At 37.7% G+C, this 14019-nt stretch overlaps 1 protein-coding gene across 1 annotated transcript in view; it reads left to right on the top strand.

Moving 5' to 3' along the window:
• The window catches only part of MTCH1 (mitochondrial carrier 1), a 17935-nt gene extending 4474 nt beyond the window's left edge, over positions 1 to 13461 (top strand). Inside the window, exons 5-13 of the mRNA XM_015812597.2 lie at positions 1623 to 1700; positions 3853 to 3910; positions 5135 to 5186; positions 5426 to 5485; positions 7929 to 8022; positions 8830 to 8877; positions 10133 to 10200; positions 11171 to 11246; positions 13262 to 13461. Of these exons, the coding sequence (XP_015668083.2) occupies positions 1623 to 1700; positions 3853 to 3910; positions 5135 to 5186; positions 5426 to 5485; positions 7929 to 8022; positions 8830 to 8877; positions 10133 to 10200; positions 11171 to 11246; positions 13262 to 13333 (606 nt within the window). The 3' untranslated portion in view covers positions 13334 to 13461. The remainder of the gene's footprint in view (positions 1 to 1622; positions 1701 to 3852; positions 3911 to 5134; positions 5187 to 5425; positions 5486 to 7928; positions 8023 to 8829; positions 8878 to 10132; positions 10201 to 11170; positions 11247 to 13261) is intronic.
• The last annotated feature ends 558 nt before the right edge of the window (positions 13462 to 14019 follow it).

Genomic DNA, 14019 nt, shown 5'->3' with positions numbered 1-14019 from the left:
CCACGGATGATCTCTCCCAGCGGCTTCACATAAATATTGAACAAAAGGGGAGAGAGGACCGACCCTTGTGGGACCCCGCAAGTGAGGGGCCTTGGGGTCGACCTCTGTCCCCCTGCCAATACAGACTGCGTACGGTCGGTGAGGAAGGAGGAGAACCACCGCATAACAGTGCCTCCCACTCCCAACCCACTCAACCGTCACAGCATGATGCCGTGGTCTACGGTATCAAAAGCCGCCGAGAGGTCCAAAAGAACAAGGACAGAGGAATAACCCCTGTCCCGGGCCCTCCAGAGATCATTTACCAACGTGACCAATGCTGTTTCCGTGCTGTATCCCGGCCTGAAGCCCGACTGGAGCGGGTCTAGAAGAATAATAAAGTGCTAGTCCTTTCTTAATGATCTTTTATTTCCTGTGAAGGTCTGTTAGTTTGACAATCCTTGGCCTGTCTTTCACAGTGGGATTGCTAATTTCACTTTTTGAATCTTTAATGACACATCCTAATTAAGAATGGGAGATGGATTAGTCCAGGGGTGTCAAACTGCCGGCCCGCGGGCTGGTTGCATCATACAGAGGCCGCGCCCACCCCAGCTCTGGCAATGCAAAAAAAGTCGTGATATGTCATGACACATCACGTGATATGGCAAGTTTGACACCTGTGGATTAGTCTGTCTCTTGCCAAGACAATTTGGCCACCATCCACACCTACTTGCAAAGCTCCAAAACTTCAGTACTGTCTCATTCAACTGCAGATTATTGTATCCCTCCATTCTGCGCATTGCTTAGGAGATAAATTCTTCCATCTTTCTTCAACCAAGGTGTAGGCTTGTCCATGCTGTGATTCATGAGCAAGAAGCATCAGCATGTTTTTGAGTTGAACATTTTCAGAACAGGCAGAAACCTATGTTTCCACCACTCTGTTAATGTAGAATGGTATGACTCGAGAAGGAAGGAAAGCAAAGTTGAATGATTCTCTTGGTTAAAGTCCTCACTCCATACTACAGGTAATCCTCGACTTACAACTGGTCATTTAAGAAAAGCTTGAAAGTGCAATGGCCTCAGAAAGGATGCTTGGAGGGGAGAGGAAATCCTGTGGTGACAACAGAATTGAAGCTTGGATCTTTGGGATTTAAGTTTTTTTTTTCTGCAGCCCACACACTAGTTCCATTACTTGCATGGAAGGGAGGGAAAATACTGCAATGGGCTGCAGAAAGATCCTTCTTTGGTAGGCAACTCTTTTAGTCTGTCTGCTTAACAACCAGTGTGATTGTTTAACAACTGCAACTGGGAGAGCCTGGATTGTAGTCTCTGAACGTCATGTAGGTTTCTCTGCTTCCCTCAACATCTGAGATTCCAGTCATAATTGTGGTCATAAGTGAGGACTTTCTGTATTTTGGATTATCTTAGTCCTGGTACTGGTTTCAACAAAATTCAGGTACAGTAAAATAATCATCCCCACATAGGTTCCAATACTTTGGAGGAGAAATAAGGTACAGATGTGATAACTTCTCCTCTCCTCAAGTCTTGAGAGTATCACTGTTAGAAAGATGTCATACGTCAAATACTATATATTTATCATAACCAGGTCTCTTGAGTATTGGTTTACTTTCTCTTTTATACCTCAGGCCTTCCCTCTAGAAGATCTGGAGCATGTTTCCAATAAAGATGATATGAAAACATCTCTCAGGAAAGTGACAAAAGAGGTGAAACTTTAAAGCAAATTCTCATTGCTTAAATATTTTTTTATTTGGAAAGACTATATATTTTAACAAATAATTTAAGAAGTTCAATATGAATATTATATCCCCAAATCTTCTCTTTTCCAGTGTGATTAAGCCTAATTTGAAAAAAATTCTCAGAACTTTATAAGGTGGGAAAGATTATGTAAATAGTGTAAAATTAAGGATGCTAAGATTTCTCTTACTAAACTATTCTAATGCTAAATACTAAAAATGCTAATATGTTTTCCTCTAATTATTTTTAATAGATGTAACCTTGAGATTACTAAAAGTGGGACCAATCTTTTAGCATTCAGGAAGTTTAAAAATGAACTAACACTTTAAAATGTTCCTGTAATGCACAGATCAAAACTGAAATATTTCTCAAACTTAATATGGTTTGATTCCTTTTTTCTCTTTCAACTTACCCCATCATATGTTTGCTGCCTGGGTACTTTGGGGTTCTCTTTGTCATCTTTGCGGCCTCTTTTTACAGGTAGTCCTGAAGTTATGATCATTCATTCAATGACCATTCAAACTTACAGTGCTGAATAAATAGTACTTATGCTCAGTCCCCAAGGTTACGGCCATTGCAATGCTCTTCCTAGCATGTGATCAAAATTCAGGCACTTGGCAGTTCATTCCCTCATTTGCACTTCCCGCTAAGGCAGTGGTTCTCAACCTTTTTAATGCCATGACCCCAACCGGTCATAAGTCGAGGACTAAACCGGTCGTAAGTCGAGGACTAAACCGGTCGTAAGTCGAGGACTAAACCGGTCGTAAGTCGAGGACTTTCCCTGCCCGGGAGCGCTGCGCATGCGTGGTTCCGCCCCCTGCGCCGGCCGAGGCGTAGCTGGCAAGCGGCAGAGACGGAGCAGGCCGACCACCAGCTGGCCCAGCCCAAGGGAGATAAGCCACCCGCCGGAAAAGGGGAAAAAATGGCGGACAAAAAAAATGGCGGACAGCCTTGCTTGGCGACCCCCATGAAATGGTCGATCGACCCCAAATGGGGTCCCGACCCACAGGTTGAGAACCACTGCACTAAGGGGATGCTTCAACTCCCCCCACCCACTTGTTTCCCCCCTCCCATGTTCAGCCTTTTGGCCCCCTGTATTCAGCAGCCCCAGCCACTCTGTGCTCTGTGCTAACCTCTGCCTTGCTACTCCTGCTGCTAATCCAAGCACTCCCAGGCTGCTGCTGTCTGCATAAAGTCATGTGCAGCCATTTCCTTGTGTGAAACCTGGAGAAGAAGGCTTATGCGGCCATTACCTGCCTCACAAAGGGCCGGGCCAGGCATACTGCATCAGCAGTGAAAACAAGACAATGGCAAAGGACACCTGGGTGGTGGAGTGCAGAGTAGCACTCTGAGTGCAGAAAGCCAAGGCCAGCTGGGACTGGGTAGGGATTTTCTGGGGCAGCTGGGGCTGAGCCAGGCAGGAGCAGCTGGGGCTTCCTGGACAGCGATAGCTTTGCATTGTGCTGCTGGCCTGAGCTGGGGCAACCACAGCTTTGCACTGCATTGCAGCTCTAGAGACTTCTTGCAGCCCTAGAGTCATGTTGTGCCAAGAAACTCCTGAGCCGTGCAGTTATGGAACTATTTACCATCCCAGTAGGCAGGGTGCAGGGTGGCCAAAAGGGCATAATGGACAGTTGAAGGGGGTTGAAAGGTAGGCACTCCCTTATCTTGGAAAAACAGAGGCTCAGTGCTGGGAGCGACCAAGCCAGGAATGGCTTGGAGTGGGATGGGTCCTCCACTAATGATCGGTGGAATTTGGCAAAAGGGAGTGCTGGGATTGCAGTTTCAAAGCAACTTGGCACTAAGCGCCACATGACATCAAGCTTTATGACCATATTGATTAGCAATGTACATTCAGGTCCTGGTTACCATCATAACTCAAGGACTATGTATCTGAATAATATACAATATATGACAGTCCTTTAGAGCAATAGCATAAGACATAGAGAATGACTTAGAGTAGCAGAGAAAGTATATTACTATATTCCGTGTTATCCAGCAAATATTTTTTTCAAATAAGAAACTAAGATAATTAAAATAACAAGTTTCTCATTATGGTGTACTGGTTGTGAGATGATTTGCTTAAGGTAAAAAAAGTGCTCTATTTTCATATTTTATCAGACTTGCCATGAGATGACGATGCAATGTGTATCCCGAATTATTTCTCATCCACTTCATGGTGAGTTATGGAATCTGCTCTTGTCAAGTCCCATCTCCATTTAAACATTCATTTTGTGGTCTTTTCCCTATAAAATTATAAAAAAATTAATTAAAATTTATTTTATTTACATAAGTATTTGCACATTTTCTCACTTTACTATGACCAATTTTCAGTTGATTCTGAGCTAAATCAGTGGTTATCTGTCATGGACAGTTGAAACATTGTATTCAACCTCAGCATAAATTATTTGGACATGAAATGGATTTAGACTACCTCTCCTTTTCATTCAGAAGGGTCTATCCTGAAGTGGGATCACATCTGATGAAGTCCACATGAGGTGTTTTGGCATCAGAATCTTTTGCCCTGAGAAGGTTTTGCACACCTTTGGTTATCTTGTCCATATATTACCATAGTTACCTCATAAGATGACACCCTACCCCACCACACTAATCAGCTGTAATTGAGTAGAACTGAAAACAAAGGAATTGGCAGAACATACAAATAACTAGATTTTTTTTTTCAAAAAGTTTACATGCCTTGAAGATTAGTCTGAGCTTACAAAAAGGTCTTTTTTGCCTGATATATTTGTTTTTAAAACTTTGCCTTCTCTTCTTCCCTTCTCTGTCCACTTAACTTCCACCTTCCTGGTGCTATTCCCCTTCCCTTCTTCTTCATATCCCTTCTGTTTTGCTGTTTTTACTGGAAGCAAGGAGGTGTGTGAGTTTGTAGGCATGTGTGTGAAAGGAGTTTGAGTGTGTAATGGTTTTATATGCAGCTGGGAAACTTACCGATTTTATAATCAGGTGTCCTGCTTTACAGACAATACTATAATAACTTGTTAAAATTTGTTGAAAAATGTAGGCATTTCACAGGATTTTTGTCTGTTGGTATATGTTTTGTTGCTATCTATTTTTCCTGTGGTAAACTATCCTTAAATTCAGAGTCATCTTCGTATTTATAAATATTATATTTTTAATATCAAAAGAAGTAAGGCTCTGAATTCCAGGTCTCTGGGAATACAAGGCGTTGTTACTACTTTTGCAGATAATTGTTTTAAGTTCCCAATAATCATCTGATAGATCTCTGTGGGAAGACAATTCTGAATTCCAGAGACCTGTAGAGTATTACAGTTGAAACTCCTTTTGCTATTATGAATCAGTCAATTTTGGGATATTTTCTCAGTATAAAGATATGTAAGTGAACTACTTCTATATTCATATCTCTTGTTTTTTTCTTCTGAAGTAATATCTATGCGCTGTATGGTCCAGTTTGTAGGACGAGAAGTGAAGTACAGGTGAGATCTTCTTAAGATTTTATAGCTCAATCTGAGAATAATAACAAGGAGATTTATAGTATTGCACTGGCTAGTAGTAATAAAAATATTTGATCAATATCAATAATTATTTCTAAGAAATATATATGTTTCTTTTCCTGTTGTTAAAGAATACTGGCAGCAATGCGGTAACTTACTTAGGCTGAAGAGGTGTAAGAGAGCACTTTGACCCAGATCTAATGGTTTTCCTTTGTCAACAGCAATATTATTAGCTCAGTCAAGACAATTTGGAAAGAAGAAGGACTCTTGGGATTCTTTGTGTAAGTAAGTCTTGCTGTAACTTAAGTAACTTGCTGTGTTGTTGTTGAGGATCATGTCTCACACCACTGAGAAGAATCAGCTCTTGTTCAGAACAATCAGCTTTCCTTAACTGTTATAATTCAGTTCAAAGTTCAGAATTGTTTATTAAAAGTGTATTACATGTGCTAATACCTTTTGGCATTATATAAAAGAGAGAAAGAGATAATACTTGACAATTTCTTGTTTCTCATGGTCAGTCACAATTCAGGTTTCACATAAAAATAACGATCTCTCATAAAATAATTGGACTTGGGACTTTCCCCTTCATTAAGTTCCTGGATATATTTTTGAAGAATTGCAAAACCTGTTCAAGCGCAATGAATTATTAGGACTGATTCAAACTGGGAGATTATTAATCTGTTTCTGCAGTTACATTTTAATCAGTGCTAAATTTAACTTTTTTACTTAATGATATATCGTATAAATCGGTAAAGATTTTTTGAATTAGAAAATAGACATCACTGTATAAATTAGGAATACGGTCAAACTATACATTTTCTGATCACCTGTTAAGATTTGCATCTCATATGATTGGCTTTTTCTTAAGATTCTAAAAAAAAACTCTTAAGAGATTCTACTTTAAATTTTCTAAATGGCCCCAATCCTTTCTCTAACAACAGAAAATTTTTAAAATATTATATAATACAATAAATGAAGTGAGAGATCCGGGTTGTTGTAGAGCAGTGTTTCTCAACCTTGACCATTTTAAGGCATGTGGACTTCAACTCTCAGAATTCCACAGCCAGCATTGCTGGCTGTGGAATTCTGGGAGTTGAAGTCCACATGCCTTAAAATGGTCACGGTTGAGAAACACTGTTGTAGAGCTTAAGGCACAAAGCCAGTTGGGTGGCCTTGGGCTAATCGCTCTCTCTCAGTTCTTGGAAGGAGGCAATACAAACCACTTCCAAAATCTTGCAAACAGAAATGAGCAACTTTTAAATAGTACACTGGTAGCTTTCTTCCAATAATCAAATGAAACCAGAGCAAAATAGTATCTAGAACCAAGACAAATATTAGATATTTAATTTATAAGGAATTACAGTATTAAAAGATGACATTGCTATTGTTCACTTCCTTAATAATTCCCCTTCTATTCATTTCCTATCACATTATCACTGTTGGAAAGTCTTTTGAGAGAATATAAATACTCAGGAACATGCCAACCTAAATGGTAATATGCTGTATATTCCATAAAAACTAGGGCATTTTAACCTGCAAACAGTTTGCATACCTGGAAGCTAATTTCCAGGAATTTTTTTCTGGAAAGATGAAAGGCATAAAGAAGATAATAATCTATCTCATAGCTAGTGAGTTTTTACATTGGCAGAATGCAATATGAAAAAGGGTCTTTTCATCCACTGTATCCTGCCTGGCACAGAGTAGCCAGCAAAGGGGTAACAAAGGGGATGATTAGGGGACTGGAGGCTAAAGCATATAAGGAACGGCTGCTGGAATTGGGTATGTCTAGTTTAATGAAGAGAAGGACGAGGGGGGACATGATAGCAGTGTTCCAATATCTCAGGGGTTGCCATAAAGAAGAGGGAGTCAAGCTATTTTCCAAAGCGCCTGGAGGCAGGACAAGAAGCAACGGGTGGAAACTAATCNAGAACAATTAACCAGTGGAACAACCTGCCTCCAGAAGCGGTGAATGCTCCAACACTGGAAGTTTTTAAGAAGAGACTGGACAGCCATTTGTTTGAAATGGTATAGGGTTTCCTGCCTGAGCAGGGGGTTGGACTAGATGACCTTCAAGGTCCCTTCCAACTTTACTATTATTATTATTATTATTATTATTATTATTATTATTATTATTATTATTATTATCTAAAGTGTACGTACTAGTATTAGCAGTTAATTAGAAAATAGGGTAGGCTGTAGCAAGAATATGGCTTTCAAAAAGTATGGACTCTTGGATGGTTGGGTTAATAAAATGTTTCTGTTGCAGTTAAATATAGGCACATACATAATTAGTATCCTATAGATATGATACTAAATAGCTCTAACTCATCCTCATTGCTTTCTGCATGCGCTAAGTTATTTACTATTGCTGAATTAATTAGTACATTCATAGTTATGATTAGTTTTCCAAGGCATGTTGTTGTCTATCAGATTTCTTTGTCTCTGTGCATTAACATTTGGCCTGGGGTTCATTCTTTCTTTTCTTTCCTCAATGTGCATTAGAGCATTTATGAAGTTCTAAGATCTTGTATCTTTCATTTTCTTACTACATGCCTTGATTTAGTCCCTAAGCTCTCTCTAGTTTGTTTTTTTCTTTGTATTCCAAATACAAATTTCATGTGTATAATCTTTAAGACTTTACTATTATTGTTCTCCAAATAGTATGAGGCTAATTTAAGAATATTTTTATTTAATATTTCCTCTTATTCTTTTCTTTTCCCTCAGAGGTTTAGTTCCCCATGTCCTAGGTGACCTTATTTTTCTGTGGTGTTGCAACCTTCTGGCTCATTTTATCAACACTTATGCTGTGGATGACAATGTGAGTGATAACTTTCCTAATCTTATTGGGCTCCAAATTTTTTCCCCCAAAGATGCAGTGTGCTGTAGTGAGTAAGACCTCAGGCTGCTCCCAGCTAAGGTGCATGTTCATACCTCAGCCATGAAAATTCATTTTGAACCAGTCATACATCCTCAGTCCAATCCACCTCATATGTGTGATGGTTGTGAGGATAAATAGACATCAACATGTACACTTCCATCCAAGCCTGGGAGAAAGGGATATAAATCTAATAAATAATTCATGATGATATCGAACAAGAAACTGGATTGGAAGAAATCATAATTTCACTAGCTTGAGTATTATTGTACAACAGTCATTTCCTTTTGGCCATTCTTTTTTTTTAATGCTGGCAGCTTTCCCATATTCACTTACTGTTGTTGTTTTTTTACAGGAAGTAAACTAAGTCTAAGAAAAAACAAAATCTATTTCACATTGAAACTAACTAATAATAAAATTTGGTACTTCTAGATATTGATAAGATTCAAATATTAAATGACTAAATTTTATTATACTCAAGTAGGGTCTTCTTCTAATTGATCTCTTAACTTTTTCCCTAATAAAATTATAGCTGCATTGGTTTTTTTCACCTCTTATGAGCCTGAAATGATGCCATTCCTTCTGAGAGTCAGTTACTGATGAGGTTGCTATTGTGCTAAGGCTTCTGCCATGATCTTTGCACATTCCCTAGCATTTATTGTCAAGTGTTTTCCTGTGTTCATTTAACATGTGTGTTGCCATGGACTCCAAGATACCTTGGATTTGGATTATTGTTGTTTTTTCTTACAGTTCAACCAAGCTTCTGTCATTCGGAGCTACACTAAGTTTGTGATGGGGGTATGTAAGATTTGTGCCTTTTGAAATGTGTATAGCTGTATGTTCCTGATCCATTGCTCCTGTCGCTCCTCTCTTCCTAATATCTTGGGAGTGCAGTTTCCAGCCCCATTCTCTGAATTGGGGGGGAAACAGAAGTCTTGGCAGCACTTTTCCAACTAACAAATTTTATTAAAAGGCATAAGCTTTTGTGAGCTGTAGTTCACTTCATCAGATGGTTGAGTGACTTGATACACGTATAATACAAAATGAGATATTGGGAAAGAGAGAGAGAGGAAAACAGGTTGATCACACAGATGAAGGTTTAGATGTGAGACATTACAAATACCTCATCAATTGATAATTGTAATATGTAAAAAAAAACACCATTGTGTTGAGCTCTTTTGAGGCAGCTTGAAAACCTTTTGATCTGTGTGAGTTCAGCAACCTCAGAAAACCCCATCAAACACAAATGGTTACAGGAGGTCGAGCCTTTTCCTTTCAGGCCTCTGGTTGGATGGTTCAGTTCCATGTGATTGGAGATATGACAATGGAGAAATTGACTTCTGTCCCACTCCCCTGCTACCTTATCCAGCCCTGTTAGTCTTGATATCAGGTACCATTGCTGAGCCAGCAAATGGGGAGCAGCTCCATGTAATTGGAGTTCTGGTAGAAAAAGAGTCAGCTCCCCACGCATGCTTCTCTCCTTACCCTTACAAGGCCTAGCAGTCTGGAGATGGCAGATCCCAGCTCTGCCTGCGTCATAAATCACATCATAAATGAGATATCAGTGATCATTTGCATGGCAGGCTTTATATAAAAAGATGGAAAACACTAACCCTGGAATAACTAAAGGCAATATCAGTTTCCATCTCAGTTGGCTGGGAATAAGACAAAAGCAACATCATGATAGCCTCTTTTCAGAACAGTTAGCGAGAAATCTTTGTGCTGCAATTAATGGGAACTGAAGATATATTTCCAGATGTAGATATCAACAGAAAAGTGTAGCTGCGATACTAAGTATTGATAACTCTTTAAGTGCAGGCTTTTTTAAATTTACAATTGTTTCTGTGGTCTGCTGAGTTGGTTATATGTATATTTCTGCATTAATATGTAACCCAATTCTGGTAAAAATAGTTTATAGCTGGTCCTTCCCAATTTCTTCTGTACAAAGCCTTCTTCTACCTCATGTGTGTGTGTGTGTGTGTGTGTGTGTGTGTGTGTGTTTTGCTTAACAATGAAGAATAGAAGGAATGCCTCAGATATTTCTTTGTTACAGATTGCCGTGAGCATGTTGACATACCCTTTTCTTCTTGTGGGTGATCTCATGGCAGTGAACAACTGTGGGTACGTAATATTAATCCCCACCCTTCCATCCAGCAAATACAGCTTAATCTCTCCAGTGAAAATTTAATGGGCAGATAAAAGATTTTAAGTCTTGTTTGAATAAAGAAAACCAGCACTACTTTCCTGTCTTCTTTGTCAAGAAAGAAAAAAGAACTAAAGAGAGAGAACAGACTTTATATTATACGGATAAATTTGGAATCAGTGAAGGAAGAAAATAACTGGTTGTATATGTGTCTGGTTTGTGTTTGGGGAAAACATTATTTTTGTCAACTATATGCATTTTTAGTTTAATAACCATAAAGCATATAGACTTTCTTTGCAAGTATATTTCAAATTTATAAACATTGTCAGTTATCAAATGACAGAAAACTTGATGAAGAATTTCTTATCCTATCAATTTGTGCAAAATCTAGCTACAGAATGCACAAGTAATATATTTTGCAGATAACTTCCTTTTTTTTTTATAATTTATTTTAGAAGTGCAGTCAGAAAAAAGATAAGGGAAGAATAAAAAGAAGAAAAGAGAAAGAGGAAAAATTAATAGAAAGGGAATTTACAGGCCTTATAAAACCAGCTATAACATTTCAAAATTACATGATATAAATCTGCCTGCTTCAGATCAATGTAAAATACTTAGTATTTTAGGTCCGTGTTAAAATTAGTCAATATCAAACTTTGGTCAGCATATAATAATTGACAACTGTATCCAGCACGAGTCAAATTATAAAATAACAGACTGAGATTTGAAAAATTGAAATTTCTGCCTAATCCAGAAAATGAGCAAATCTAGCAGATTGTAGAAACATCTTATGTTAGGAAAAGCACAAACCAGGTTCTTTCTAAGGCAAAAACATGCTTTCTTCTGCAGCAAACATACCTGTTGCCACATACGCCTTACTTTATATTTTCTCTGTCTCAGTACTGGGTCATGTGTATGTTCTCCTTTGTGACAGCTTTCTTTGCTATGTAGGTTACTTGCTGGGCTCCCTCCATATGCCCCTGTGTTTTCTTCTTGGATTCATTGTTGGAGACACCTTAGTGCTCAGGTGAGCATCATTCTTTCTCTGAAGTGGATACTGGCCCATGTAAATAATTCCTTCTGTCTTTCTTTCTTTCTTTCTTTCTTTCTTTCTTTCTTTCTTTCTTTCTTTCTTTCTTTCTTTCTTTCTTTCTTTCTTTCTTTCTTTCTTTCTTTTACTATTCCTTATCTTATTCTGAATTACAAGCACATAAAATCAAGCAGCAGATAAAATGGTCCTCTTGTTTACTGTGAAAAAGATTGCCTTCCCTCAACTTTTATTTTTACATTTTCTTCCTTTAATCTTTAAAAGGTCCTTGAGTCTTTTCTCAGTGAAAGAATACATGGGTTCTTTATATGTGTTATATTAAGTAGGGATTCCCTAGACATGTATAGCTAAGAGGCACAACTAGAAATCTGGCAAAAAAAGATAGGGATCCAGTTTTAAATTTTGCTTTGCTTCTTTTATTGAAAATCAAGACTCTTGTTTTAACTTACCTGTGCATCAAAATATTTTTATAACTTTTTACATATTAATTGGTTCCTGTTTGCCTTCTCTCCTTATACTTTTATACACTTGAGACTATTAGTTGCATTTTTCTAATTATATATATCTCTAGTTTTATTTTAATCCCAACCATCACATCATTATTTGTTTTTATGTTTTATTTTCTATAATGTTTATATTGTCAGTTCAATAGTGTTTTTCAGCATGTATTGAGAAGTGCAAGCAGGAACACTCTATACCTTTATTAACTTTAAAAAAAAAAAGAATTACATCTTCAGAACATATTATTAAATGACAACTTGATTCTTGCAGCTTTGAATTCTGCTCATTCTTTTCTCCCCCCCCCCAAATCATTTGCTTACACATACCCTAATTATATATTGTGCCTAAATAGAGGCGTCAGTCTACCATTTTTTTATGTGTCGTGATAGCGTTCTCCATGCAATAAGATTTCATTCTTGTTTCCTCTCAAAAGTTTATACAAGCAGAAATATTTGAGAATTAAGGTTGTTCGTTGGAAGGAACAGTGTTTCATTTTCATGTCTAGTAATCCTGGACAGATTTTCGCAAGTGAAAACAGATTTTGTGTTGCCTATGTCATTGCGGTGTAGAATAAAACCTATAGAACTATATCACATTATAGGTTAGTCAGTAACTAAGTTAATCATATCCATTGCATGTTGAAGGATATTCTTCTCTATTCCTTGAGAGTTGTAATCATTTATTGATACAGTATATCTGTTCAAAAAAAAACCAAAAAATGACACATTTTAAAATAAACTTTAACAATGTATCTCAATCAGTGTCCAAGGTTTTCTATTCATCAGACATAGCAAGAACTTGAAACTGATTTTATATTCAGTATAAATCTACAAAAAGAAAAGCATTATGGTACATTTGAGAAGTCTCTCATTCTAGTGCTCCAACTCTAGTAACAAAAAAGCAATATATTTTTAAAAATTGAGTTTCTGTAAAACCTTTTAAAAACCACTGTTCAGAACCAAAGAGTTTTTGATTCCTTGTCACTGAATTATGTTCGCTTAATGTCTTATCATAGTGCTACCTAAAAGGATAATAAAGAGTGTTTTAAAAGCTTCTAAATAGCTAGTGTGGAGAATTATTTTGCCCTCATGGAGGCTTTGGGAAGCTTTCATTTGAAATCCTACTAGGAATAGAGAAGAAACAGATCAGACACTAAGACACTAAAATGGGGGGGGGGGGGACCTCCAGGGCTTGCCACTGAAAATAAATGGGTATTCCATGTGAATTGAGTCTCTAGGCAATTTCATTTCTCTGGCTGACATCATCCCATAATAGCATTATATCTGCTTTCTTTCATCAATATTCAAAAAGTTACAACTTTTGTCCCACCCCGCCACATATTTTTTTACACATATATATTCCTATGCCTGCTGAGCCTGAAATTCGCTGCCAGGTATTGTGGTCTCTCTGTCTCTGTGATTATTGCAGTTCTTGGTTGATCAGCAAGAAGTTGCAATGGGTCTTTCTATAACATTTTCCTCTCCATTCTCCAGGGGCAACTCTTCAGAGGTTCCAGCCTACTTTTTCGTAGAGCATCCACACCAGCAACTTTTTTCATTGACTAATTTCATTTGGGAGAAAGAAGCAAACTTAGATCCTTGTAGAAGAAACTCTAAAGCAGCTTGTTTTTACCATTCTGTTTCATTTGTAAAATGAAAGGCTTTCAGCAGTAAGAACAGCTCATTTCAGTAAGCTTGACAACAAAAAGTTCAGATATTTCTGGCCAGATCTTGCCTGCCAGACGAAGGGGACAGTGCTGGTCAGACCTTAGATCAAAGGGGCAGCCCGAATAATGATAACTTTTCAGCTTTTGCATAGTCATGGCTTTGCAGGATATAAGCTCAGTAAGAAGCTGATTTACATTTTCCCCTAAATAAGATCTAAGATGGAATGCAGATTCCCCCCTTTAGTACCATTATAGAAAACAGCTTAAACTTTATCTCTTTATCAGCCTTGGTTTTTGCCATGTTATTAGTCTACATATTCAATCCAACTGATGTTGGAATATCTTTCATTCCTAACATTTAGCAAAACCACAAAAACTCTTAATACTGAATTTTTTAATCATGACATGTATAAACCTGATTGTTTAGTTATTATAATATCTCTAGGCAGCTTATTTTGCATCACCTATTTTTTTAAGTTGAATATTTGACAAAGGCACTAAGCCATTTCACCTGCATTTTGAGTTCTTAAGTAAGACCTTAAACCCTAGGGTAGAATGGATTATTTACATGGATCTATTCAGAAA

The sequence above is a fragment of the Protobothrops mucrosquamatus genome, unplaced genomic scaffold (genome assembly GCF_001527695.2).
Source record: "Protobothrops mucrosquamatus isolate PMUCROS unplaced genomic scaffold, P.Mucros_1.0 scaffold100, whole genome shotgun sequence".
NCBI classification, from domain to species: Eukaryota; Metazoa; Chordata; class Lepidosauria; order Squamata; family Viperidae; genus Protobothrops; species Protobothrops mucrosquamatus.
This window is presented reverse-complemented; position numbering and strand designations above follow the sequence as displayed.